Source organism: Pezoporus wallicus, unplaced genomic scaffold (genome assembly GCF_028554395.1).
Source record: "Pezoporus wallicus isolate ANWC-B61680 ecotype Strahan unplaced genomic scaffold, APGP_CSIRO_Pwel_v1 contig_14787, whole genome shotgun sequence".
NCBI classification, from domain to species: Eukaryota; Metazoa; Chordata; class Aves; order Psittaciformes; family Psittacidae; genus Pezoporus; species Pezoporus wallicus.
In genome coordinates, this window is record NW_026640813.1 from 207,624 (window position 1) to 235,055 (window position 27,432).

Genomic DNA, 27,432 nt, shown 5'->3' on the forward strand with positions numbered 1-27,432 from the left:
GCCGCGCCGCCTCCTCCCTCGCCGCGGGGCCCCGGGGCACCGTGCGCTGCCCCATCGCGGGCTGCCCCGTCCCTCGGGGTTGTGCTCACACGTGCGATGAGCTGCGCCCGGTCTCAGCGCACACACACACACACACACACAGCGGGGCTATGGGATCCCGGGAGGGGGGTGTGATCGGGAGCTCTCTATGGGCTATGGGGCCGGTGGGAAGCCTCTGCCCCTCCGCTGCCCCTTTTCCTGCCCCATTCCCAACCGCGGTGCTCAGACACCCACAGGGGCACCGCTTGTCCCTCCTCAGCACCCATAGCGGCCATGCCGCCAAACCCCACCTCCTCAGGCCCACTTCCATGCTCTGATTGGTCCCTTTACCTGCCCGTCTACTCCGCCGCTCTCCGATCTCCACGCCCATTGGCAGTTGTAAGGAAATGGGCGCTCTGAATGGCTGGGTTTGACATAGGCACCGCCCCGTCGGCTGAGACAGGAAGGGAAGATGGCGGCGGCGCTGGCGGCGGATGAAGCAGGTACCGGTAGCCCCGGCCCTGGTCCCGGTCCCGGTCCCGGTCCGTCTCGCCGGTCCCTTTGCTGAGCGCTGTCCCCGCAGAGCGGGCGCGGGGCCGTCGGGCCGCGCTGTCCTTCGCGACCATCGCCGTGGTGCTGGGGCTGCCGCTGTGGTGGAGAACGACCGAGACGTACCGCGCCGCGCTGCCCTACGGCGACATCGCGGGGCTGGCCCGGCTGCCGGTGAGTGAAGGTCGGGAGCGGGGCTCCGCGGGGCAGCGGCTCGGGCTGACGCTGCCGCCGCCGCTTCAGTTCCAGCTCTCGGTGCCCGTCGCTGTGGTGTTCGCGCCGGGGTCGGTGCCCCGGGACCTGCTGCGGCCGCTGCCGTTCCGGGACGTGCAGGAGATGGAGATACCGGTGAACGGTGAGAGCCTGCGGGTGTCCCTGCGCCGACCGGCCCGCCTTGGGCGGGGGGGGGGGCGTTCGGCCTTCCTTCCCTGCGGGGTCCCCAGACACGCGATCACCAGCAGTGCCCGGTGCTGTACCGGGGAGGAATGGGGACAGCAACGTGCCCAGGGTGCCACAGGAAATAAACCACTTCCTTTCCCTAGGGATAGGGACAAAGTCAGTCCTTGGAGGGGGGGATGCGCCCTGCATGGCGTGGGGCTGCCCTCCCGGATAAGGCTACATGCCATGGTATGTCACTCACCTGAGCTTGGTGCCCAAAGGATCCTGTGGTGTGTGCCCCCTGGGGTTGTCCCTTGTCCTTCTTAGTCCTATGAAGGACTAGGGAACTGGGATTAATGGATTCGCTCAGGTTCTGTCCCCCTCCCTGTCAGTGAGAACCAGTGTCACGTCCCGCTACGAGATGCTCTATCGCAGCACCACGGCTCAGGAGGAGGCAGCGCTGGATGCGGCTACTGCACGAGGTACCCGGATGAGGGTGTGTGGGAGCAGGGGGAACACCCTCTTCCTTCAGAGGCTGTGGGATGGGGATTGGAGTGGGATTCCCAGCCTTTCTAACGCCTTTGTCTTCCCCAGAGGCTGACGCTGCTCTGCACCTGCTGCAGGGCACCTCCATGGGCTCTCTGACCATGTATGTGGTTCCTGAAACCTCCCCTCTCCTGCCTCAGGTAGGGAGCAGCACCCTGTGGTGCCAGCCTCTTCACACTTCACCCCTCAAAGGTGCCCTGGGGAGGCATCCATCCCCAGGCTGTCCCAGCAGGCACCACGGTGCTGTTTTCCACCGTGTTGGCAGGAGCCCGCTCTCATCCCTGCCCTTTTCCCAGGGGATCAATGCCTACGTGGGGAAGCACCGCAGTGCCCTGGTGAGGGCTGTGGGGATGCTGCCCGCCCTCCGCTCCCGCCTCCAGGAGCTCACTCAGGTGATGTCCTTCACTGCCAGCTCCATCACTGCTGCCCTCTCAGACCGTGTGCCCAATGGCCAGCCTGGTCCCGATGCCCGGAGGAACTTGAAATCCAGCCTGGGTATGGATGTGACCCTGCAGCCCCATTCCCTGACCTCTGTCTGTCGGGGAACATCCCATTCCTGCTGTCCTAGTACCATCCCCGGGTGTCTTCTGCGGTAACAGACACCAGGGTCTTCCCTTTGCCCTTGCTGTGTGCTGGGGCATGGGTCCATGACCCCACTTTGGGAAGGAGCTTGGAGGAGGGTGTCAGCTCCTGCTGCTCTTGCCCAGCCGCAGCATCCACTGGCACTGCCTGTGCTGGTGCCTCACAGGCTGTGTGTCCTTGGCAGGGTACGAGATCACCTTCAGCCTCCTGAACCCCGACCCCAAGTCCCACGATGTGCACTGGGCCATCGAGGATGCTGTGAGCCGCTACGTGCAGCCCGTCCTGGACAAACTGAACTTGGTGGCCAACTTCTCTGTTGATTCACAGGTGAGGGTTAGGAGAGGCGAAGGGGGGAGCCCAGCCCTGCTGTCCCTGGGTGCCCTGGGACGTGCTGCTCTGCCAGCAACGCCTTTGCCGTGTGCCTGCAGATCCTGTACTATGCCGTCCTAGGAGTGACGCCGCGCTATGACAAGGAGTCCTCCAGCTTCCTCCTGAGTGCTCACAGCCTCCCGCACGTCATCAACCCCGTGGAGGCCCGGCTGGGTGAGCACTGTGCTCCTGGCCAGGCTCTGCTGAGGTCTATGGCCTGAGTCCCCTCCGTGCCCTGCAACCCCCGATGGCAGTGAGGGTGACCGAGCAAGCAGTGTCTTGCTGTGCAAGGAGGAGCAGGGCTGGGTTCTTCTCTCACCATCCCCACCATCCAGGGGGGTTCTTTGGCTCTATCCCGCTGCAGGCTCCAGCGCTGCCTCACTCTACCCCGTGCTAAACTTCCTGCTGTATGTTCCGGAGCGCTCCCATTCTCCTCTGTACATCCAGGATAAGGATGGAGCCCCTGTGAGCACCAATGCCTTCCACAGCCCTCGCTGGGGCGGCATCGTGGTAAGGGGCCATTGGGGTTGCTGGCTATGGTGGTGGCTCCTCATCCTCACAGTGCTGGTGGCCCTGCCAGCCCCAGGGCTCTTGTGCCTCACTGACATGTTTTCCTATAGGTTTACAATGTGGAACCTCCTGCTTCCCCCCAAGCCTCCCTCCCGCTGCGCGTGGATGTGGACATGGCGCGAGTGATGGAGATTTTCCTGGCCCAGCTCCGGTGAGGATGTTCTCTTCCCTCCCCAGGCCTCTGTGTGCTCCCTTGGCCCATGTGGAAATCAGTGGGGTTGGAGCCAGGCCATTAGGCACAGTTGAGCCCTGCTAGGACTGAATGAAGCAGGGAAAGGGAAAAGCAGGGAGCACGTGTGGGTCTGCAGGTGTGTGATGTGGGCTGGAACCTTCCCTTTTATCCCAGATTACTCTTTGGGTTATCTCGGGAAGAGCTGCCCCCAGAGTTCCTGCTGGAGAGCCCTGGGAATGAGGGGCTGGCTGACTGGGAGCTGGACCGCCTGCTCTGGGCGCACACCGTGGAGAACATCGCCACCGTCTCCACCACCTTGACCTCGCTGGCCCAGCTCCTGGACAAGATCGGGAACATCGTCATCAAAGATGATGTTGCCTCTGAGGTAGGGCTGGAGCACCCTGAGGTGGGGGCCGGGTGCTGCTGTGGGTGAGAGCCCAGGCTTCTCTGGTCCTCCCTATCCGGGACCTGACCATTGGTATTGTTCCCATGCAGGTGTACCGAGCAGTGGCCTCAGCACAGAGCGCCATGGACAAGCTGGCCGCAGGCCATCTGCACCCAGCCTTCCAGGCCAGCAAAGAGGCAGCCACGTCCTCGGAGCGAGCCTTCTTTGACCCATCTCTCCTCCATCTCCTCTACTTCCCTGATGACCAGAAATTTGCCATCTACATCCCGCTCTTCCTGCCCATGGCTGTCCCCATCCTCCTCTCCCTGGCCAAGATCATCCGGGAGGCCAGGCAGAAGAAGAAGGAGCCCACCAAGATGGACTGAGCCCATTGTCCTGGTGCCCTCTCTTAGGGTTGGGGCTGTCCCTACCTTATGGAGCCTGTTGTCATGGACCAGTGGCCCAAGAAGGTGCCCTACAATGGTGCCAGGGCTGTGCGCAGCAGCTTGGCTCAGGCCTGCTGTGGCCAAGCTCCAGGAGTGGGAAGAGGCTGCTTTGAGGGGTGGGAAATGCTCTGGATCAGCAGAGATCAGTGAGGAGGGGCCCTGTGCTCTGTTTGGAACAAGCTGCTCTATAAATAAAGACAAAACCCCAGTTGTGCTGGGGGCTGGTGTGGGGCTGTGTGAATCTCTCAGCTGTGTGGGTGCCCCCTGTGCCCCATTATTGACTTATGGGGTCTGGCTCCTGTCTTAGGGGTAATATAGTCCAAAGCACTTGTTATGGGGGACAGTTACAAGTTTCAGCTTTTGGAGGGCAGTTAATGGTGCCCATCTTGTTGATGGGTGTTGAGGCAGTTAATGGGATCTGGTTCATGTGGTCACTATATTAGCCTGAGGCAGTTGGGGAGGCAGTTATGGGGCTGTATGAGGTTATGGCGCTGATGACACTGAGCAGCCCTGAGGAGAAGGACTTGGGGCTGTCAGTTCATGTCGGTCCCCATGACCTGGCTTCGGTTTGCGCTTGAGCCCAGAACCACCCCCCTTGTGCTGGGCTGCACCCGCAGAGCATGAGCAGCAGCTCAGGGGGGGATCCTGCCCCTCTGCTGCTCTCTGGGACGACCCCCCCTGCAGTCCTGATCCAGCTGTGGGGCAGCAGCACAAGAGGGACGTGGAGCTGCTGAAGCGAGGCCATGGAGATGCTGCGAGGGCTGGAGCAGCTCTGCTCTGGAGCCAGGCTGAGAGAGCTGGGCTGGGTCAGCCTGGAGAAGAGAAGGCTCCTGAAGGGGAGACCTGAGAGCAGCTCCAGTGCCTAAAGGGGCTGCAGGAAACCTGGAGAGGGGCTTTGGACAAGGGATGTAGGGACAGGACAAGGGGAGACCGAGGTCTGTGCCCCCCGGGGCCGGGGGAAGCGCCTTCTCCTCCCGCGGAGGGGCTGGGCCGGGCGGGGGGCGGAGCGGCGATGCCCCTCCCGGTGCGGCGGGGCCGGCGGCGGCGCGCAGAGGGGCCGGGGCCGCTCACACCGGCAGTGGCGGCGGGGCCATGAAGGTGAAGAAGAGCGGCGGGGCCGGGGCGGCGGCGGCGCGCACCGAGGAGGAGCTGGGCCGTAAAGCGCTCATCGGGCCGGACGACGTGCTGGGGCTGCAGCGGGTCACCAGCGGTGGGTACCGGGGGTATGGGGTACCCGTAGGGTCTGGGTACCGCTAGGGACCATGGGATGCCGGACCTGGAGGGCTCGGGGCTGGGGATGCTGCCGTCCCCGATCATCCTCCTAGGGATGCACAAGCTGTAGAAGCCCCCTCATGCAGGGGTCAAAGCTGGTGAGATGCTGCTGGGTGCTCTCCTCATCACCCCTCTTCTCTGTCTGTGACCATGATGACCCCCACATCAGTGGGGCTGGGGGGTACCATCGAGGGGGGCTTCTCTGCAGCCCCAGTTTCCCTTTTCCCAGCATAGCATCACTGGTCTTGAGAGCATCCTCGGGAGCGTGGTGGTTGGGGGGGGGGGTGTGGAGGGGGTGGTGTTTGTTGTGCTTGGCAGAATGATCAGACAGGACCAGGCGGCACAGCGAGCTGGGATAAGGCATGTCCCAGCAATGCCCAGTGGTCTCCTGCCCCACTGCCCCCCAAAAAGGCATTTTTGCATGTCCAGGGCCCTTTTGGGTTGTCTCCGTGCTGGCAGCAGGTTGTGCAGGGGGAGAAGACTTGGGGCGGGGAGGATGGAGCTGGTCTGGGTGTCCTGCTCTTTGCCTTGGAGCGCTCTGTGGCGTGGCGCTGGAGCAGGATTCGTGTCGCAGGCCAGGGCGAAGGATGCGGCTGCGGGTATCCGTGCGTGCAGGCAGCGCTGGGGGCCTGTGTGTGTGAGCAGGGAGGGAGGGAAGCCCTGCAGGGGCTCAGGAAAAGGGGTTGTGGAGGCTCCTCTGCTGGTGCAGGGATGCTCTGATGGGCTGCAGCAGTGGCCAGGCCCTCCGTGGCAGGGGGAGCCGTGCAGCAGCAGGCACTGGAGTGTGCTCAGAAGAGCAGTTAGATGGTGAAGCCAAGCACCGAGCACTCTGTGTGCTTGCTTCATGGTAGTGCCGTGTACAGGGGCTGCAGGCATGTGGCCACCCCATACCCTAGCATGGCATCGGTGTGAATGGTGCATGGCTCTTGGTAAGCTCATTCCCAATGTGCAGGCAGGGCTGAGATGGACACCTTGGCTTCAGAGCCCGGCTGGGAGCAAGGCTGGTGATTGCTTGTCTCTTCCAACCATGGGGCACAGGGAAGATGTGAAATGCATGAGGGTATTTTGCTCCTCTTCTGCTGTAGGACTTGGTACAGGGAGTGCAATGGGTCGTGTCCAACAAGAGCCAGGCACTGTGCTGACCAGTGGGTAATGCCTTCCTATGGGAAATGCTGGGATGGTACACAGGAGCCAGCAAATGCTGTCTGCGCTGAACTCCTCAGTATGCATTTGGGGATATGGATATACAATACATCCACGTTGAGCATATTGTATCTGATCACTTGGGAATGTTCTGCAGCACCTCTTGTCAAGCTCAATTTTCCACCTGGTGGGTTTAGTACAGGGAGAAAAGGTACAAGAACGTTCTTCTGTCCCTTAACACATGATGGTTATTTGGGGCATTTGATGTCCTTTTCTCCTCTCCACACACCAGTGAGCTCCTAAAACAGATTGCCAAAAATACCAATGTGAAACTGTTCCAGTCTCCTGCTCCGAGCGGAGGATGCTGCAGGGAGGAGGAAGGAACAGACTGTAGGAGAGGCGTTCATGGCTCCCCCAGCCCCAGCCTCTCCCATGGAGATGCTGAGTTGGAGCAGACTCAATGTCCTATTTCAGCAACCCTGGGTTTGGTGCCCAAAGTTGTGGCGCTCCAGCTTGGAGTTGAAGAGGGGAGTTGGTGGTGGGGTTGCAGCAGAAATGTCCCGGTGTCCTGGACATCCTTTGCTGTTCCAGATGGAGTATAATTCATCTCTGTCCAAACTCATGGGGTGGTAACGTGTTGAGGGACATGTTAAGCCATGTGCTGCCCAGGGTCTGGCTGTAGTTTAACGTTGCTCCAGCAAACGAAGCCCAGGATAAACCATGCTAGAACAGGGCTTGGACTGCAGGGATGCTTACAGCATGAGTATCCTGTGTGTTTCTGAATGGCCTTCCAGCTTGAGTAGGGAGAGGCAGGATCCTGGCTACTGTATGGAGTGTGATACTCCATATAGGTCCAGGTCCAGAAAGGACTTCATAGCATGGCTGCCTGGCTCCGTGTTCACACCTAAGCTGGCCCTTGCAGCCCTGCATGTGCCTGGGGTGTGCTGATGGTGCAGATGCTCTTTTGGAGCCAGGGTTTGCTGCGTTATCCTTGCTCTGCCTGCTGTGGAGCTCCTCAATACTTCCTGATATAGGGGGTGAATCTGCTCCCCCTTCAGCCCTAGAAGAGCTGGGTCTCTCTGGAGCCAAGCTGCTGCTTATCATCACTGCCTGCTGACCAGGCAGCACATCAGCCCTGCTCTGGCATGTTGGGGCTAGGGAAAGCCCTTGCTGTTGCACCAAGAAGCACAGCTGGGCTTTCCCCTTCCAATAGGTAAATAATAGCTGATAAATGACCAAATAATGAGGCTGGGAGAGTGGAGATGCAGGATGTGGCTCTGTGGTGTAAGCATGTTTAGTGCTAACATGAAGGAACCCGGTCTGTGACCAGCCACAAGAGCCAGCTGGGTTCTGCTCTTAATGTTCTAATAAGCTTAAAGGGGGAGCTGTGCAAACTACCCTGCATATGCTGCATCCTTCCAATGCTCAGTTCCCCAGCAGCTCCAGGGTTGTCACGTTTCCGGGGTCCAGCCTCATGGATCTGGGATGCTACCTTGGAATATCTGTGCCTTTTGGCTGGGCTGGCCCTGGCCCTGCTCCAGCTGGATGAGGTGTGAGGCGAATGAGCCCTTTTCTTGGCAATTAGCAGGATTTGTGGCTTGCTCACACAACTGCGGTTACAAAAGGAGGAAAAACCTTAGGATGTGATTAATTTAAGATCATAAAGGAGAGGGGCAGAGCTCAGTTCAAATTGCAGTTAATTACTGAAGCAGCCGGAGGATTGGAGGAGTCTGCCTGCAGTGACTGGGATGTCGATGCCTGTGAATGCCATGTGCTGCCTTCTGGAGCCACCTGAGATGAGCTTAAGGCCAGGCTGGATGGGCTTGGAGCAAGCTGCTCTAGTGGAAGGTGTTGCTGCCCATGGCAGAGGCTGGAACTGGATGAACTTTAAGGTCCCATGCAAACCCTTCTATGAATCTATGAAAGCCTCTGCAAATCACAGCTTCAGGCACCTGGACGCTTCATCTGTAATACTATGTGAGGGCTTACATTTTAAGCTTCATTCTAAAGCTTATTTTAGCAAAGCAAAGGGTTAAATAATTGATTACATACCTGGAAACAATTACAAAACAAAACCTAAAAATAAGGAAGAGGCACTTAATTATTTCTGAAACTAATCTCTTCCCTGAGCTGTCATTTAGGATTTCTCTGAGTCTTCTCTTAGCAGCTTTAGCTAAAGGCCAGCTTGGCAGAGGGCTGCCTCGATGGGTCAGTCAGGGTAGAGCCTTAATGGGTGACTTCCCTACCAGTAGCATTAACAGGAGGATGTGCAAGAAGCCCCTCCTGGACCATCACTTTTTTTCCCCCACTTAATTAGGGATATTTATTGTATTAGGAGCTGTGATTAGCTGGGGGTGTTTGTGAGGAGGGTCTGAATCACTGTTCTGAGTTGTCTGGGGCTGTGGTGAGTTAAAGCATGTTGCTGTGTTGATTTCTGGTCACGGAGCGATACCCCAGAGCTGTGTCAAGCTGCTCTCACCACGACTCCTTTCCCCAGCAACACCACATATGGTGGGAACCCTTTCAAGGCTTTGTGATAACGCGCGGCTCGAAGTGTTGTGTAGATGAAGAGCTGTTTCTTTAGTAGTCTCACAGCACAATACGGGCTGTGAAGACCTCCAGGGGCTGCACACATGGTGTGTGTGTGTAGCGCAGTGGGTTCCTCCGTCTGCCAGTGCTGTGGGTTTGAGCCATTCCTGGTGGAAAGAGCAAAGATAAGAGTTCAAGTGGAAGTTCCCTGTTAAAGTCTAGGTTGGATGGGGCTTGGAGCAACCTGGTCTAATGGAAGATGTCCCTGCCTGTGGCAAAGGGCTGGGACTGGATGAGCTTTAAGGTCCCTTCCAACCCAAACCATTCCATGACTCTATAAGAGAGAAGCTGTGGCATACACCAGGGGAATCAGCCTGGGGCCTGATTGCCTTCTGTAAGAGCAAGGGGAGCTGATTTTGTTAATGTGCACATGGTTTCAGACTTCGAGTGCAATCAGCATGAACAAGGGGGCAGGAAAGGGTGTTTGGTTGCCTTGGGAATGGGAGAAGAGCAGCTCCATCCTTCCTCAGCAAGGCCTGGAGGACTGTGATCAAATGAATGGTGAGAGGGTGAAATCTGGAAAGCTTTAGCTAAAAAAAGATGGGAAAAAAAAAAGAGCAGGCTGCCACAAAAAGCAGAGCTGTTGAGCTGTGCAGCAGGACTCGGTGCATGGAGTGCTGCCAGCTGGATGCATTTTATGGGCTATAGGGACCTTGGTAAATGCCCCAGCTCAGAGCCTGAGCTGCATCCCTCTGCTCCATCCCCAGTGTTGGTCAGTGAATGTGGTGCTGTAGGGAAAATATCCCATGGGATCCTCCTAGCGTGTGATTTTCAAAGCAGGCTCATTACTGAGATAAACAGGAGGGCTGTAGGTACCTCCCTCCCTGCTTACCCCCAGTCTTCGCTTATGCAAACCCAATGGCTTTAGGACTGGAGTGGATCCTGACTGGCTTAGCTTGTTCTTCTGCCTTTATGGGCCTTGAACTGCTGAGACAGAGGGCAGGGGAAATGGTTTGGATATTTCTGTGATTGAACCCCGGTTGTCTAAGCAGACATATCAGCACTGCGTGAAACGTGCCCTGCCTTCCCCTCGGGGTCTTGCACTCTGTCCTGCGTCACCGCTCTGCATCTTCATGGGGTTCATGCTATTTTTGCTCGCTTCCTTCTGAGACTCTTCAATCTGATAATCTGCTAATCTCCAGCTCCTGGCGATTCAGCTGCACTTGTCTTTGCTTTATACCTGGCTTATGTCTTGGGAGTTGTCTTCAAAATAGCTCCTGACCTTGTTGGCTAATGCGTGTTAAGAAAGAGGCCTGGATAGCTGCAGGAGCCTTCTCATTCCACACATTCTTGTTATTGCTTGTGGTGGAGAGAAATGCCTATTGCAAGTCACTGCTGTTGCATTAGTTTCTTCTACAGCATCCTTATGACTTGCACCCATTTTTCCTAACCGGCTTAGGTTAGGAAAAATTAGGTTCTTACCCTAGGTACACTCTTTTTGTATCTGTGGGCTATTAAAGCCTTAAAATAGGAACCCAATCTGAGTTTACGCACTCTGATGAGCACTGCAGAAGTATCTGTAGTGTCTGTGAGGTGGGACATGTGCTTTGTCCTGGTGGCAGAGGAGAAGGGATCTTGACAGGAAAGTGCTGACCCTATTGCCCATGAACTCGTGATAAAATGTGTCCGGTGGGGTGGTTGTGATGGAAATCTGAAAATAGAGGATGGACTTTTAGCTTTCTCTGATGAGGATCAAACACTTAATCTCATCCAGTGGATAACTGAAATAACAGGTAGAGGGTAAGAGGAGAAAGTGCCTTCCTTAGCTGTCATCTTGTGTTATCTAGCACCGTATTATCCCTCACCTTTTGTGCTCTTTGGTAACACCATCTTGCTAAAATACACTGGCTGGAAATACACACCAGGGTTCACAGTGTACCATTGTTTGCAAGAGAATAGGCTGGGCATGCTCTCATTGTCTAAGGCTGTTTGGCTGGTTTCTGTTGCAATCTTGGCTGGTTTGGGGAGGGGAGGAAGGTTTCCTGGAGGAGAACCGGCTCTTCTCTGGGATTGTAAACAGGGAATGAGCATCCATTGTTTCTGATAGCAGAGCTAGAGATCTCTGAATGAAAGCCTTGCTATGGATTGCTGTCTGGGGGTTGTTTTGGAATCACTTTTTCGTACAAAGGGAATAGGAGAATTCGTGAAGGAATTTTCACAATCACCTCTGCTGCTTCCTGAGACCATCACGGCGATGCTAGTTATGCTTCCAAACTCTTCAAAACCATGATAGGTCTTCAGATAGGGAATGTAGGTGCAGATCTTGGGGCGTGATACGGGGATTATGGGAATGAAGCTGCAGAGGCACCAGCAGGAATGTGTGATGTGAGAAGTAGCTGCTAATACCAGGGTTGGGCCAGTTGCAGGAGTTTACTGTGGAAACAAGTTCAACTCAGTTGGGAAACGTTTTCCAGGAAGTTTGGGGATGTGGGAATTCACCTGGCTTTAGGAAGGAGTAGGAAAAGCTCCTCTCTTGTGACCTGTTTTTGCACTAGTCAGTGTGAGTACTTCAGGACAAAAGCCAATCTCTTGGGTTTCCTGAGACCGGGCTGATATGTCCATCCCTTCGTTCATTGTTCACACTGTGCTCTCTATCACGCCTGAATGAGGAGAGCACTGAAGGCTTGTTCAGGGAGATACCGTCATTATTTGGTTCTTAATGGGGAAATCTGCTTCAGGAGGAGAAATGGAAGAAACAAGGAAACGTTCAGAGACCAAGCCTACTTTCCTTGCCATGATCCCCTTCACTCAGTGGAGGTTTGAGCTGTCTAACTAAAATAGGCATGGATGCTGTCTCCACATCCCAAAGTGTGGTGACGGTGAATTAGGATAATGAAAGCACATGATGCATTTAAATGCGTCATGGAAGTGTGGGCAACTGGGCCCTACAGGAGTTTAAAAATAAGTCTGTTTGGGATGAGATTAGCAAATTTGACAGTGCTCAGCAAAGCAGAAGTACCCACCAATTGCAAGCAGCCTGTTCCCAGTCACACCTTCCAGTGTAGCTGTGGGATTCTGTAATGCATTGGGAGGGAGAAAACCCAGCATGTGGCTACTTTGATTTTTGAACAGGAATTGCAGCAAGCAAATGCAATACAGACAGAAAGGAATATATATATATATATATATATATACACATCTCTTTGTTTTTCCTGCTAGGAGACTGGGCACTGCCAGAGGAGGAAAACCACTTGATTGCAGTATTTTGGCAGCTGATCTTCCCAGATGTCATCCAGTTAGACACTGGCATGTTGACTTAAAACCCCAAATAGGTTTAAAATATTAAGGTTTAAAATATTTTCAGTGCACAGAAAGAGTTGGGGTGAAAACATCAATGAGCAGGAGCCTGGTGGGGCTTGTGTCCAGGGTTGACTCCTCTTTGGTGGCTCTGCTTGGCTCTCCTCTCCTCCAGATGAGTCATGGACACTGTTACTGGAGCAACGCTGCTGCCAAGCAGGGGGATAAAGCTGTTGCCATGGTGCTGGATGGGCAGGAATTCTGCAGGAGTAAAACCACTTAATAATTAACTTGCAGACAAGCGCAGCCTCAGACTTGCCTGCGTGCTCGAGGGAAGGTGTCCCGGGCTCCCGGGCGACTGAACCAGGCTCTAGTTCAGCCCCTCACTGGTCTGAGTTTGGTCGTGGGCCAAGGGAAGCCAAGCTGAGGCCATGGGAAGCTGCTCCTGCTCTTGCCAGTTTGTGCTTGCTGTTTGGAGCAGGGGAAGCTGTGGGATGGGTGAAGGATTTGGGATGGGTGATGAGTTTAGAACCCGAAGTCATTGTGTAGTTACAGGACATCTACCTGAGGACTGCTGAACCTCAGGGCTTAAGGCAATGGGTTGATACAGATTTCTGTTCCATCTCCTCCTCTACTGTTAAAAAGAGGATTTTTGTGCTGTTTTTAGGCGATTCTGTCTGACATTAGTGCTTTCTTGTGGTAGTGAGAAGGTTGAGCTTTTATCTTGCTCTCCCTGACAGCTTGGGTACTGGTGTTAGTTTTCCTTTGTGCTGTGTTGACAGGAAAGGGAAACCTCCCTGCCAAATGCCAGAGATGCTTTGAACACAGTCCTCTCCCTTAAAGGCGAAACCTTTGAGTGTTCACCCGATGATGGTGATGATGGAGAGCAATAAAAGTGTCCAGAGAGTACATTTAACACCTCTGTCCCTTGTACTGGTGAGCGCTTGGAGTGTTCTCCGAGTTGAGGAGATTTGCAAAGAATAAAATGCTTCTAGGAAAGCAGAGGTGCCGGATGTGCAGTTCATGCTAGGAGCAATCTTCCCCAGTGCTGACTACAGCTATCTTTGTCTCTCCCTGCAGAGGGACCTGATTGCTGTAATTACACATCCCAGCATGAGGGCCTCGCTGTCTGGTACTTGCAATGTGTGGCCTTTAGGATCTTCTCTTACTACACCACAGCAATCTTTTATTAACTCCTTATCTATGGGATGTGCTAACCACTGCCCTTGAGCAGTAACCCCCAACCATGATGTAAGATTTGTTATACCCAAGTAAGGGTTGTGATGGGTTTAGGTGTGATCTCTGAGTAACAGATCGCACTTTGTTTTCAGATCGTCAATGAATAAGCCTTAAGTGGATGGGTGTATCTGAATTTTAGGAACCGGAAAGCAGACAGGAATAAGTGATTAACTCAGACTAGCAGCAGGAATTAGTAGCCGAGAAAGGGTTTAGAATTAGAATGTTGAAGCATTACTTTCACCTTAGAACCTCCAAGTCTCCTGCAATCTGCAGACGCACAGTTGGTCAAAAGCTAACCTGGCTTGTATCCATACCTTTATTTAAATGCATTTATTTAGGATAAAGGAAGTTACTGGAGCTGCTTTCTGTGCTTGTATGTGCAGTGAAAATGAAGTACCACTGCTCTTTACCCAGAAAGGAGGCTGGTACCCTGATCAGGAAGCCGTCTCAGGGCACAGCAAGACTGAAGCCACAAACAGTGTCTTTGTCCCAGAGATACCAGCTCTGGTGGAAGCAGGGAAGGGCTTCGTTCCCAGACTGTTTTCCTACTACAGAGAAAAGCTTCGACACCATTTTCAGTGCTGAAGAAGTAGAATCCTTGCCTGGGACAAGCATCAGTGGAGAGAAGAGGCCATCCTTTGTCTGCAGAGGGCTGGAGATAGGGAAGGTGGCACAAGGGAGGACACTCCTGTTCCAGTTAAGTGCAGCTTAGTGGTCACAAAGCTGCTTAGCAGTTGTGTTCTGCCAGAGGGCAGTTTTTAAACCAGGCAAAGCCTCTTACACAGAAAAAGGGTAGGATTTGATGGAGGTGCTGACTGTTCTCGATGCCCCAAGGAGAAACGGATGCAGAAGATGCTGGCATAGGGTTGGGAAAAGGTGATGACCTCCCTGTCCTGTCCAAGCAGGGCGGTGTGAGCATTCAGACCTGAGACTGTCTTCATAGACATCACTTTTGCATTACAAACAGTAGCAGTGGAGATGCCTTTGGGCCGCTCTCACTGCTGGCTGTGACCTTTAAAGAATAGCCAGAAATACCTTGGTAACTGTGGGCAGCCTTCATTTGTATTTCCTTTCCTCTGCAGATTATTTGTGCACTCCAGAGGAAAATGTTTACAAGATAGACTTCACCAGGTTCAAAATCCGGGACATGGAATCTGGCACAGTCTTGTTTGAAATCACCAAACCAGCAGCTTCAGGTGAGTGCACACACAACATATTTTCACGGCCAAACCAATGCTAGTGTCTGCTTCCTTTTGCCTTTTCCTACTCATTTTTCTCCATACATTTCCCCAAAACAGGAGGTGCTCTCAGCTGCAAGAGGGTTAGAGGCTCAGCCTGCACCAGAAGTATCATTCAGGTGTCCTTTTGTACCAACACAGTGAACAGAGCTCATTGCTGCTGTAGTCATGACTGCCATCTGTGATGAGAAGGGACAGATGGGTGTTGTAAACAGAGACAGAGGAGGAGGAGGAGGTCACCGCGTGTTCGTTTCATGCTTGTTCATCAGTTTGAGTCTCCCTGTACATAGTTTAACATCTTTCCCTCAGGATCAGGAAAATGGTATTTCCAAAAGGGAAAATATCAACTGTGCAAATTACACAAATGGAAAGTTTGCCTTTTTTTTTTCTTCCCTTTTTCATAATTTTTCAGTGTTAGTTATAACCATCAAAGTGTTACCTATTGCCAGTGGTAATAAAACCCTAGGGCAAACATTCTTTTCCTGATCAAGCACTCTTCTAAGAAGGTTTCTGGAAGTTCTCTGTAGCTTGTAGCTGGCAAACCAGACATGCTAAGCTGAAACGGCTTGTTCAGTGTCATACTGCAGTCCTGAATCAGAGGTGGGAGCAATAAATCACTTTAGAACAGAAGAAGTGCATCAAACCAAAGGGCCATCCTCTGTCTCGGAGTAACCAGCAGTTGGTGCCTTCAAGAGGATCAGGCTTCCTCAGAAGAGCTTCCTGGCTTTTATGACTCAATAACGTGTGACTGCAGGCATTTTCACTGGGTTTCTGTTTCTCAGACTTGCCTTTGTGCTTTTCCAGAACGTGAACACAATGACAGGAAGGACATTGATCCCAATGCTGGACGGTTCGTTCGCTATCAGTTTACTCCAGCTTTTCTCAGACTTCGGCAAGTGGGAGCCACGTAAGTAATTGCTCCTGGGCTGCATTTTCTAGTACAGGAAACAACTGAAATCCTATTAAAAAATGGCTCTGGCTTGTTGATCCTGTCAGGAAGTTGATTTAATGGGGATCTTGTGTTGTTAGGAGGATTTCCAAGCCTCTTTGCTGGGTGCTTTGCTTTCTCCATCCCTTTAGCTTGTTTATTTACCTCTGGAATAGGCATGGAGTTGAAGAGATTCATGCTCAAAGGTGCAAAATAAGGTGGACAGACTACCAGATATTCCAGTGCTTTTCTGTGCATTATAGTTTGTCAGAGGCTCTGCCAGCTTTGGAAGATACTCTGCAGCCTTCCCCGTTGCATTCCCAAAGAGCCATTAATCCATAGATGCACGTGAAATGGTGAAGTAATGTTTAATGCTTTATGTACTCAAATGATCTTTGATGTGGCTGGTAGCGCTGCTTGCATCCATCAATGAAACACACCATGGAGATTTGGCTTTTTTTTTAGTGCCCACCCAAATAAGTTGTATAAAACCCCACAGTGATAAGGAACTGGTAGTCAGTGGTAGTGAAGTGCCTACAGTGTAGCTGGAGGGATCTTTCCTTCACTGCAAATGAGTTTAATTGTAAAATTGTCTTGCATGTCTTTTGAGTGAAAAGAATCAGACTATAGTATAACCTATGGTTTGTAATGCTCTGTTGCGCCCGTGTAGCTTTAAGAAAAGATAATGGTTTGGTTAGTACCATTGCTTTATGTTTTTGGCTGGTGTTTGTTTTAGAAGAGCTCTCTTCTACCTTTCAGCAATGGTTGCAAATCTTGCTTAAGTGAGAAAGCTCATTGCAATCTTCTTCTTTTTCAGGGTGGAGTTCACAGTAGGAGACAAACCCATTAATAACTTCCGCATGATTGAGAGGCACTACTTCCGGGATCAGTTGCTTAAGAGCTTTGATTTTGAATTTGGGTTCTGCATCCCCAGCAGTAAAAATACTTGTGAGCACATCTATGAGTTCCCACAGCTCTCCGAGGATCTCAGTAAGCTCTTTAATTACTGGGTGACCACACAGTGATGCTAATCTCAGTGTTTTGAGCAAGCCCTTTCCTAAAAGCTGGCTGTAGAAAGCGGGTAGGAAGAAGACTTCCAGGTGCTTTTGCATCTGTGTTAATACAGATTTTGTCTTCTAGCAGCATGTATCTCATCACCCACCAGACAGTTGCTGGGAGGCTTCAGTGTCAGGGTGTAAAAAAGATAATTGCGTTATAAAATAACCAAGAAAAAGAGGATTAAAAAGACATTCAATGAATGGATAGCTTAAACATTATGTTCTGGTTTAATGTTTGATGTGCTGCATTGACAGCTTGAGAGGTTTTAGTAGGAACATAACTTTTATTTTCTCTCCTCTCTTTTATTTTCTCTTCCTCTTTACTTCTTAGCAGCGGTACTAAATCTGTGTGATCTTAATGCTCTTTCACAACCCCTAATCACTTATGTCAGCACTAATATTGCAGCCTGTGGAGAAAACAGCAATGCCCTTCTGCTTACTTGTTGTAACACCTGAACCAGTTTCTTTTGAGTTGCCATTTAAAAGCAAAAGCAAATCCTCGGTCCAGACTCCAGTGTTACTGTTTTGAGGTTAGGTAAAGCACATACAATTTGTACGGCGCCTTAATATACTTTGATTGTGTTTGAGTTATTTAAAAGATGAATGTCAGTGAACGGTTTGGTAGGTCCCTAGTTTGGTTTTGAGGGTTTGCTGTGATCTGAGCAGTGCTATTAAATGTAATGAAACCCCGTGCAGGATGTTGCCCTCAGTGAGGCTTCTGTGGAACATGATTAATTTATATATATCCTTTTATTCCGCCCCCCTGCAGTTCGAGAGATGATCCTGCATCCGTATGAGACACAGTCGGACAGTTTCTACTTTGTAGACAACAAGCTTGTGATGCACAACAAGGCAGATTATTCATACAGTGGAGGACCTTGAGCACAGGATGGGCAGCCAACCCACGCTGGCCTTCCCCTTCCTATCGAAGCCGTCAGGGATAGCAACACCTCCAGTTCCGTTGCCTACAACGTCAGCTGGACAAGGATCCACAACCCAAGGACTCTTTGCCACAGTAGGAGTTTCATGACTAAATTTGCCAGTCTCATCGTTTTTGAGCTTTGAAGCAGACCCAGTTCTTCAGAACTTTAAGCGGTTCTAAATGGTCTTTGGATACCACTTCCCTAAGTTCTTTCAGTGTCTGCTCTGCAAATGGCCTTGTGGGACCTGAGGGATTTTGCCCTAATTCTGTGGATTTGTGTTCTTGCCCTCAAATATCTGTTAGGACTTGGTTGCTTTCATAAAGAATGTGATCTGAGAAACCACCTGAGTGGATGGATGCAAATGCAGAGTCCTGTTGATTTGTTTCTCTGGGTCAATTTCTCTTGTACACCCCATTGAAAATGTCAAGTGTAACATCTTATAAAAGCAGGTTTCACCTTTAGATTAGTTCTCAAAAATTGGTATTTCATCCTTTAGTTTTGGTCCTTCTAGTAATATTCTGTTTAATGGCGGAGACACTGAAACTCCCAGTGAAGACTGATAGTTCAGTGATAGGGCTGTTTTAAATCAGGTACTGTCCTTTTACATTTCAGATGAAGGCAAAAATAGCCTTGAGGGTTTTTAACTTCCATAAGCATTTTCCACTAATTTCAGTTTTTGCAAACTGATTGCAGAATAATCAGGAAAATTGGAAGGATTTTAGCTTTATTTAACATTTTTACATAGCTAACATGCAGCCTATTTGTGCTATGTGTTTTCCACGTCTATTTTCTTTCATCTCTGCTCAATACTAAGATAAGGGCTTCAGCACTGCTTGTTAGAGCAATGCTTTCATTTGTCTAGGGCAGTTGGAGAGTGCTGGAATTTCCAGTTTTCCATTTGTATCTGAATTTGAAGTATGTTATGAGGGTGTTTTCCCTTTGTTAAAAATGTTTTGCATTGGGTATTAATACAGGTGAAACAGTAAGTCTAATAATGTCAGACTTACTGTCTTAACATTAAGTCTAGTGTAACAGTAAGCTTATAACGTAGGACTTTATGCACAGCAAAAATTGAGCAAGAGCTCTCTTTTCAAACTCTAAGAAGTTCAAGACCATTTTTTCCCAAGTTTCTCAGCATGTGCTTCTTAGAAATGCAAAGAAGTAGCAGTATCAAAGGAGTAAATTAGTGTATGCAAAGCAAAAGCTGAGAAGGCTGTGGGGGATAGTCTGCTGTCATGAAACCCTTACTCTAAAGTTCAGTTCACTGATACTTTAAACCAATAAAAGGCAGTTGCAGTTTGTAGATATTTCTATAAATACTTGATGTCTCCATGTCTAATTCTGTGAGTTGAAGTGGAACATTCTATGTTAGCCTCAGATAGGTGTGATTGTAATGATTTTTATAAAATATCATTTCCAGTCGTGATGAAACATCTTTCTAGGCACAGCTGAGTGGAACTGCAAATGGTTCCAGCTGTGGCTGTCTGCCTAAGAGCAGGGAGGGTTTCGTGCTCTATCTGGGCTTGTGGTCACTATTAAATGTGTTACCATTTGTATTTGGCTTGGCTTTACTTCTGAGAGAAGATTCAGTTTTCTAAAGGAAAAGCAGTGAGTTTAGGGTACAGCACAGTTTTTTTTTTAAGAATCATAGCTAAGAAAGTACATAAAGTTCACTAATTTTACACAACTAGTATCTTGTAATTAGCACAGCAAGACTTGTATTTATCACTAGTTTTTGTTTCTAGTGTGTTAAATCATGCATTAGCCTACAGCTTACCTGAGAGTAAAAGAATTTTCTTGTTATTTGTATGATGCTTTGAACTCCTGATCAGTAAGTTTTATAGCACAATAATTACTAAAGGTGAGAATAGCTTGCAAAAGTCTAGGTCTTTCCCCCAGCCTGCTGGTTTTTTTTGCATCAGAGCTGTTGAACTATCTATGTATTTAATGACATTCTGCAAGTTTAAGTATTTATGAATCTTGTTCCAACTCTTGAAGGAGAAAAGACAGCGATTTGAAGACAAGGCAGCTCGTGTGTTTACAACTAGCACCCCGTACAAGTTTTTTTGGGGTATCTTTCAACTCTCACCTGCTGTTTGTCAGAATCATTTCTGTGCATAAGATTTTCAAAGCTGTCTAGCAATGGTGCTTGCCCCGGCTTGCCAGTCATACGTTTGTTTTTTCAAATGTATCGATGTTTTAAACAGAAATATAAATCTTGGTATATCTGTGGTGAGAGCAGTTGTACTTTGGTGCAGATTCTTGGGTTATTGTACTGAGTATCCTCTCTGTACAGCTGATCTGAGAGAGTCATCTTCTTTTTTATGCTACCTCCTTTTAAGACTTTGGACTTCAAGACCAAAAGTAATTTCATGAAAGTATTACTGTGATCAACAGAAACCTGAGTGGTAGATGTGCCCCTTTAAAAATGAACCTAGAGTAAGTTACCGTGTTCCCAATAGCGCAGTATGCTGCTGAATGGACTTCTTGACACTCTGCATTTTGTGGTAGGTTTGAGGTTAAGAGGTTTAACTACCTGCTGCTGCTCTCCTGGATTCTGCTGTTCTGATAATTCAGGTTCCATAGGTAATAATTTCAGGCCAACAGAGAATTCAGTGTGAATCAGATAGGAAATATTTTATTGAGTGAGTTTGTTGTCTTCTATTACTAGGAATACTCTAAACCGGGAACAAATAAATTTCTACCTATTTTAGCTTTAGCTTTTCAGTTTGAAGAATTTTACTTTGTTTTAAAAAGTCCCTACAGTTCACTGCAAATAACAGGTCCAGGTTCTTAAACCACAGCAAATGACAAAACTTTCTGTGGGGAGCGTAATGAAGGTGCTTTTTAACTTATTCTACTACAACAGTTGCCACTGTTAATCTCTCTGTTTCACATAGAAACACTTTGTTAGCATCTTTTTAAGGTCACCTACACCCATGTTTACAAACATGTGGGAATCACTGTCCAAGGGAAAGGTGCCATTCCTTTCTCCTTGCTTATGCAGCAGTATGTGTAGGGTTGACAAGAGCCATTGTATTGTGTACATAAACAGCACTAGAAGAAGAGTGTTTCTTCAAAGACTTGTGCAGTGCAGTTGCTGTTTTAATGCCACTTCTGTCCTTGTTTTGCATTGAAACTATATGCAATATTTAATGTTAAAGGCCACGATTTGTACAGCACTGAACAGCAACTTCCATCTGAAACGGAGCTGAGAGCTCTCAGGTCAGCTGCAGAATGAAACCCACAATTTTTTTTCCCCCTTGAATTGGCAGCTGATTTTTATTATAAACCGTTTGAAAATCAAATTTTAACAGGATTGTTCACAGGAGAATTTGTTAATCTCCTGGACTAGTTATTGCTTTGTATTTTAATATGAATCATTACTGGGTTTACTTTGGAAGTTCATCTCCAAAATCACCATATATTGGCTCTGGAAAGAGAATTCTTCGTATTTAAAAAACTATTTTAATTAGCACCACGGCTCTGTTTTAACAAAGCAGTCAGGAAATTCAGGATCTGCCTTTCTGAAAGTGAAAGAAAACATCTTAAGAGCTAACCAAGATTATCTGCTAATAATGACTTGCTGTTTCCTGTCATAAGACAGGATTAGACGTGTACTTTATGAGTCAATCTTGGAAAAAGAAACTAAGTCTCTGTGAGTGCTAACAGTGACATAATTTTTCTGAGACAAGGAAATTATAACTCAACACATTCTTCTGCTTTCTCAGTTTTGGGTTCCTGTGAACTTCAGGGGTTTTAAAGAAAAGCACCAGTAATACACTTGTGGTTAACTGCCATGCTCGTAGTCTGTCTCTATGTCTTCTTTTAGAGCAGAGTAGCGTGGCTGTGTGTGAAATACTGCAGGCTACCAAGTTCCAAATGCCTTCATTTTGAGCAAACAGTCTATTAGAGTTTATTGAGAAATAGTGCTACATGTTGAGCCCTAAAAACTAAATTCCAATCTTCATGACAAAAATTAAAGGTAACTCTTATTCATGCAAAGATGATTTGTGGTCTAATTAAGGTAAGAAAAGGCTGATACCCAACTTGTGTACTTAGTATTATAAAACTGTTCTGTTCATTATTCATAACTTGAAAAAATATGGTTAACAGCTCTATTTTAATTAGATCTGGCTAGAAATTAAACTATAGATTATTGCTTATTACAAGGGCAAGAAAAGAATTTCATCTAAATGGAACCACGAGCTTTAAGGTCATGGTGAATGTGTAATGCTTTTTCTCTTGAGTTTGAGATATCTGGTAATACCCATTAGCAGTTCTTTTCCATACCCCCCCCCCCCCTTCCATAAGCACTAAGTTTATACAAATGTTTTAATATTAATCAGATATTAAATCTCACTGACAGCTCGTATAATTTTCTAAAGGTGGAGAGTGTGGTACTCTAGGCCTCAAGCTGTAGCTTGGTTGTTTTCTAAATCATAGCCTGACTAAGCAGGTGAAATTGTGTGTTTTTGTATCTGTTCACAAGCTGTAGTTAACTGCCTCCCTAGAATCACTGTGTTAATGCCTGCTGTGATGTCTGCTTGTGTCTTAATGCTACACTGAGAAAACCTGTTTGAATGTGACATTGACTTTTTTTGCATAGAATCAGAGGTGTCTGCATTAAAATGTATTTATAAAAAATATATTTTTTGTGGAAGGAAAGTAGGATTCGAGTTAATATACCACTGGGGAAAAAATGTTAGGAACATTTTTATCCAGTTCATTTATAATTCTTTGTATCTTGTTAGTTACCTGATTTGTTTCCTATAAGAACATCCACTGTGGCCCATTTCGAGGCAATGCAATGCACTGTTATGCAGAGAATCTGGTTTTCAGAAAACTGGGAGTCTTTTGTTTCCTTTTGGGACAGTAGGAAACTGAGTAGGTTGCCAGGAGAGAACCTTGGCACCGAACCCACTTCTGTGGCTTTGGCTTCAGTAACTAGTCTGCCTGACTTGTTTGCAGCTAGATAAGTAGCGAGAGCCAATATTGAGACTTCAGGATAAAGAAAATTAGATGCTACAATTTAGTCTTCCTGTAGGAGAAGGGGAGTACTGAAATGAATTTATACAAGGATAAAATAGGGAGTACACTTGCCTAAAATGATTTAATATTGGCAGCTTAGTCATCAATGTGCATCCTAGGGAATCTGCTTAACTTTTTCCATTACCTTGGAAAATGGTTACAAACCATGTCACTTTCATCAGCAAGTGTTTCCTCTCCTGTAACAAACTGCAAAATGTAAGAAAGCTCAATAAATGATTGATCCTAGACATGAGGGTGGCTGTCTATTTCATTTAAATATATTAACACATGAAAAAACCTCCAATTTCCATTTCAGATGTCTTCCATCCATAACAGAACTCCAGTTTTGTGCAAATGGATGTAACCAGCTTCACTTTCTGGTGGTTATAAACTGAGCAACACACATGCGAAAACTCTGCAGTGGTTTGTGTAGTTACAAGAGTAAAACAATTAACAGGAAAAGGGTTTAAATGGGATTAAGCTTTCTAATATACAGAAATATCTTGGGGCATAAATAACTAAATGATTTTCAAAGTACATGAACAGAACTTTGGAGTTCACAGATGAGTTGTGCACCAGGTTGTGCTTTTTTTGGTTCCGCAGACTTACAGGGGATGCCTTAATAACACTGTATCAGCAGAACAATTCCTGTGTACAGGAACTTGGGGAAGAACAATATTAATACAAGGCTTTAACTTCTGGATTATTACTTGGAGCTGCATGAAATACCTGCTCCGTGTCCTGCAATAAGGTGGTGACCTTGAGTGCAGGTTGCTAACATGCCTGGTTTTCAGGTATCACTCATCTGAAATCTGGGATGAAGATATCAGTTCTCTTACTCAGGCTCTTGTAAAGCAGAGGATAGTTTCTGGTTTTGCCTGTACAGGTTCTCTGTGGTTAGATGCTCTCTTCTGATTAAACTTAACTTTCGGAATTACCTGAATAACTGGAAGCATCAGGTCTATTTTCTGAGACTTCTTGAAAGGACTGGATACTGATTTCACTGAACACCTAAAGAGATGAGATAGCAAAATCAGTCCTAATAACTCCAATAAGCAGGCTAAAACCTCTCTTTGATGCTCGAGTCTCCTTGAAAAACTTTTGGGGTTCAAGAGAACCTTTAAAAAGTAAATCCAAATTTCATTCAAAAGAAAATTTCCCAGTGTTCAATGTCTGCCAAAAATATACTTAGTTGGTATGTCAGTGTCATTTATTAATAAATATGCCTAATCATCCTGGAGATGTTCTGTGTCTCTCCTCTGATTCTGATTTCTTATGGTACTTATCAGCTGCTTAGCTACTGTGGAAAATCTGACGTGTTCACACCATGCTTCTAATTCTTCTGTCATTGTCCAAGGGCATTCATCTATCTGCGACTTGCATTCCCTTAACATTTCTTAACTGTAGTAGGAACATTTCCCAGTGATATAGTACTCCAAGTTTCCCAATGTAAACCTGTAAGACAACATATCTTATTTTTAAAGGAAGCTTTAGAGATTAAAGAAGTCTGCCATTGCATGCTAGGGTAAAACAAAGGTATTTATTCAACCTATTTAAGCCCACAAAAAGGGGTGATTACTTCACAGAGATAACTTTTTATCCTTAACCAGTGCTGTACAAGAACTTAAAATAGGAGGTGAAATCATGCTGGGTAATGTATTTTAATTAAAACTACAAAGAGAATTTAGGTAGGTAGAGCATAATTGCAGCTGGATGATTCCCAGCCATTATTTTGGAAACTGACAGGGGACCTTCAATAACAAAGGCCTGTTTTATTTAAAAATAATGAAATTATTTTAGGAGAGGGTGTAAAGCATGTTAATGAAGCTTGCACATGAAAGAGATTTGTAGCAAGGAATAAAAACAGGCAGGGAAGTTACAAACAGCAATATAGCGAACACATAATGAAATTTACTTTAGGAAAGGAAGTTAATACATGAGGGAGAGATGAGTTCCAAATGCTTTCGGTTCTTCCTTTGCTGCTGAATGACAGAATGAATCAGAATAGCAGACTGGGTATTTTATAATCTTTATAGTTTAGCTGTAGAGTAAGAAATCATTCCAGATAATGATTTATTGGAATATGCTGCGTTTACTGTATTTCCTTGGGGAGTTAGGCATGCAGCTGTACTTGCGTGCAATAGCAACGCTTGGCCAAAGGGAAACTGGCAGTAATAGGTAAAACCTTCAGTAAAATATCAAGCTGTCACGTTTATGTGTCACTTGCTAGCCCTGTGCATGGTGTAAAGTGTATTCCCTCAGGCATGCAGCCAAGCAAAGGAAGAGGGGTACAAAGCATCCTTTGAGTGTGTGCACGCAGACCCAGTTTTGGCTATGAAAGGTGCTACATGCACCAGACCTGAAAGCTAGAAATACCCAGGACCTATTTGAGTTAGAAAACCCCCCAAAACTCAACCCCAAAACACTTCCTTCATGAATGATGCTGTGAAAGGCATGGTTTTGATTTCCCAAACGCATACTTTAACACCCTTACACGTAACTGTCTAATTAAAAGCTGGCTGCTTTGCTGGCTGCAGTTTCACAATGCAGGAGAACGCAGGGTACAGGGTGTCCCCTGAAATTAAAGCGTGCAGGGAGACGTGATTATACATTCAGAGGAAATAAAACTTTCTGCCCCAGACAGACCAAGCCTCTTTAGCACCAGGACAACACACACCTTTTAAAGTCATTCCCTGCCTGGAGCTAATCAGCTGGCATTTGGCAGTAACTTGAATTTGACTTAACAGTCCAAAGCTGTTCTTTGCAGTGACAAATACACACACATGCTTCCTGCAGCTCCCTGGCAAGGAAGCACAAACCCAAGTGTCACCACTGAGATAAGTTTTAAAGGCTATTATCTCAGCTAATGTTTGAATTTCTCTATGAGAAGCTAAAATGAGGATAAACAGGGCAAGTTCAGGTTGGATATAAGGGAGGCTGAGATGAGCTCTTAGGCAGAAGTTCTTCCCTGTGAGGGTGCTGAGGCGCTGGCACAGGGTGCCCAGAGAAGCTGTGGCTGCCCCATCCCTGGCAGTGTTCAAGGCCAGGTTGGACACAGAGGCTTGGAGTAAGCTGCTCTAGTGGAAGGGGTCCCTGCCCATGGCAGGGGTTGGAGCTGGAGGAGCTTTAAGGTCCCTTCAACCCAACCCATCCCATGATTCTATAATTTCCACAGCTAAAAGCAGAGCACTTTATCTTATTAGATTAACCGGATAGTTGGTAAAATATTTTTTTCCCATTTTGGGTTTGGTTGGTTTTATTTGTGATGTTCTAAAGTCACGGAGTTAAAGGTAAGCGTAATAAATGCCTCTAGTAATCGTCTTAGCCCAGTGCCTCAGACGGGCACGAACACGCTGGGCTTATTCATGTTGAAATTAAATCCTTCGGTGAGAGCTGGAATTCTTTGTTCACCCAAATCATGTGAATTCCCTTCTTTAGCTTGTGTTTTTTGTTACTGGCATGTTTCTACCTCAGAGCTCAGCCACTCACAGCCACTCTTCCAACAGCACAGATCTGCTCAGCCGCCTCCATGGAGGGTTACGGAGAAAGAAGCCTGTAGGAAACGCAGAGCCACACCTGCCTTGGGTTGAGTTTATTGCTCATCCCCTTTCACCTCCACTTCCCAGCACACCAAACGCGCCTTCCCCGGCGCCATGAGGCGAGGCACGGCCCTTCCCGCCCTCAGCTGTGAGGCAGCGGCTCACGCCCAACGGCTCTTCCCGCCCTCCTGTTCAAATCCCACTCAGCAGCCAATCAGCGGGCGCGCTGGGCGCCCTTCGCTAACGGTCGGCGCTGCCGCCCTGAGGTGGCTGCTGTTTTCGGGGCTCGGTGGCCCTTTCGCCGGGCTGGTTGCCCTCCTTTCCTCGCTAAAGGCGGTGGGATGCGGTGGGATACGGTGGAACGGCGGCTTGGCAGCTCCCTGAGGGCTGTGGGAAGGTGGTGCTGGTGAGGTGGGCGAAAATCACCTCCACACTGCTTAAGAGGCTGCCCCCGCCCCTGCTCATCTGACGTGATTGATTTCCCAGTGACGATGGTGTGGATAAGGAACTTGGGTAATCTGTCTAATGTGATGGTGTTGGTTGTGCAGTTGGGCCTAGTAGGTCTTGTCAGGAATAATGTTTAGGGGTTATATTTGTCTCTTCTGTGCCCAGGTCAAAAATTAATAGATTCATAGAATCATAGAATAGTGAGGGTTGGAAAGGACCTTAAGATCATCCAGTTCCAACCCCCCTGCCATGGGCAGGGACACCTCACACTAAACCATCTTACCCAAGGCTTTGTCCAACCTGGCCTTGAACACTGCCAAGGATGGAGCATTCACAACCTCCCTCGGCAGCCCATTCCAGTGCCTCACCACCCTCACAGGAAAGAATTTCCTCCTTATATCCAATCTAAACTTCCCCTGCTTAAGTTTTAGCCCGTTACCCCTTGTCCTATCACTACAGTCTCTAATGAAGAGTCCGTCCCCAGCATCCTTATTGGCCCCCTTCCTATTCGGAATAGGAAGCCTTCAGTTCTTCAATACAATGATGTGTTTTGGTGCTTTGTTATTCACTGGGTGAATTACGGAGGTTTAATAGCAACCTGCTCTAGTGAAAGGTGTCCCCGCCCATGGCAGGGGTTGGAACTGGATGAGCTTTAAGGTGTCTTCGACCTAAACCAGTCTGGGATTCTATGATTCAGCTGCAGTTTGCTTATTGGCATTTATTGGCCCTGAGGTGTGCCATATGCTTTCTGTGCATAAAATTGGTTTGCCTTG

At 48.3% G+C, this 27,432-nt stretch overlaps 2 protein-coding genes and 1 long non-coding RNA gene across 3 annotated transcripts; 2 read left to right on the plus strand and 1 right to left on the minus strand.

The window, feature by feature from the left end:
- The first annotated feature begins 427 nt into the window (after window positions 1-427).
- PIGS (phosphatidylinositol glycan anchor biosynthesis class S) lies at window positions 428-4,244 on the plus strand. The gene is made up of 12 exons (XM_057420804.1): window positions 428-521; window positions 602-741; window positions 811-922; window positions 1,338-1,427; window positions 1,540-1,631; window positions 1,788-1,986; window positions 2,258-2,400; window positions 2,502-2,616; window positions 2,807-2,952; window positions 3,063-3,163; window positions 3,359-3,569; window positions 3,680-4,244. Exons 1-12 carry the CDS (start codon window positions 491-493, stop codon window positions 3,953-3,955), a joined length of 1,656 nt encoding a protein of 551 aa, XP_057276787.1. The 5' UTR covers window positions 428-490; the 3' UTR covers window positions 3,956-4,244.
- Window positions 4,245-5,041: 797 nt separating this feature from the next.
- UNC119 (unc-119 lipid binding chaperone) lies at window positions 5,042-20,332 on the plus strand. The gene is made up of 5 exons (XM_057420791.1): window positions 5,042-5,225; window positions 14,578-14,691; window positions 15,538-15,640; window positions 16,479-16,651; window positions 17,489-20,332. The coding sequence occupies exons 1-5, from the start codon at window positions 5,108-5,110 to the stop codon at window positions 17,599-17,601; spliced, it is 621 nt and encodes a 206-aa protein (XP_057276774.1). The 5' UTR covers window positions 5,042-5,107; the 3' UTR covers window positions 17,602-20,332.
- Window positions 12,146-26,328, minus strand: LOC130605359 (uncharacterized). The gene is made up of 3 exons (XR_008973672.1): window positions 26,143-26,328; window positions 23,612-23,684; window positions 12,146-12,517 (listed from the first exon to the last, which is right to left on the minus strand). It is a non-coding gene; the product is annotated as an uncharacterized LOC130605359 (long non-coding RNA).
- Between the last annotated feature and the right edge of the window lie 1,104 nt (window positions 26,329-27,432).

Bases quoted from the DNA above. Each gene is read 5' to 3' on its own strand.
- PIGS (XM_057420804.1), top strand. From the start codon at position 491: ATGGCGGCGGCGCTGGCGGCGGATGAAGCAG. The intron at 1,987-2,257 runs GTATGGATGTGA...TGTCCTTGGCAG, and splicing joins GAACTTGAAATCCAGCCTGG to GGTACGAGATCACCTTCAGC. The intron at 2,953-3,062 runs GTAAGGGGCCAT...GTTTTCCTATAG, and splicing joins CTCGCTGGGGCGGCATCGTG to GTTTACAATGTGGAACCTCC.
- UNC119 (XM_057420791.1), top strand. From the start codon at position 5,108: ATGAAGGTGAAGAAGAGCGGCGGGGCCGGGGCGGCGGCGGCGCGCACC. The intron at 14,692-15,537 runs GTGAGTGCACAC...GTGCTTTTCCAG, and splicing joins CACCAAACCAGCAGCTTCAG to AACGTGAACACAATGACAGG. The intron at 15,641-16,478 runs GTAAGTAATTGC...CTTCTTTTTCAG, and splicing joins CTTCGGCAAGTGGGAGCCAC to GGTGGAGTTCACAGTAGGAG.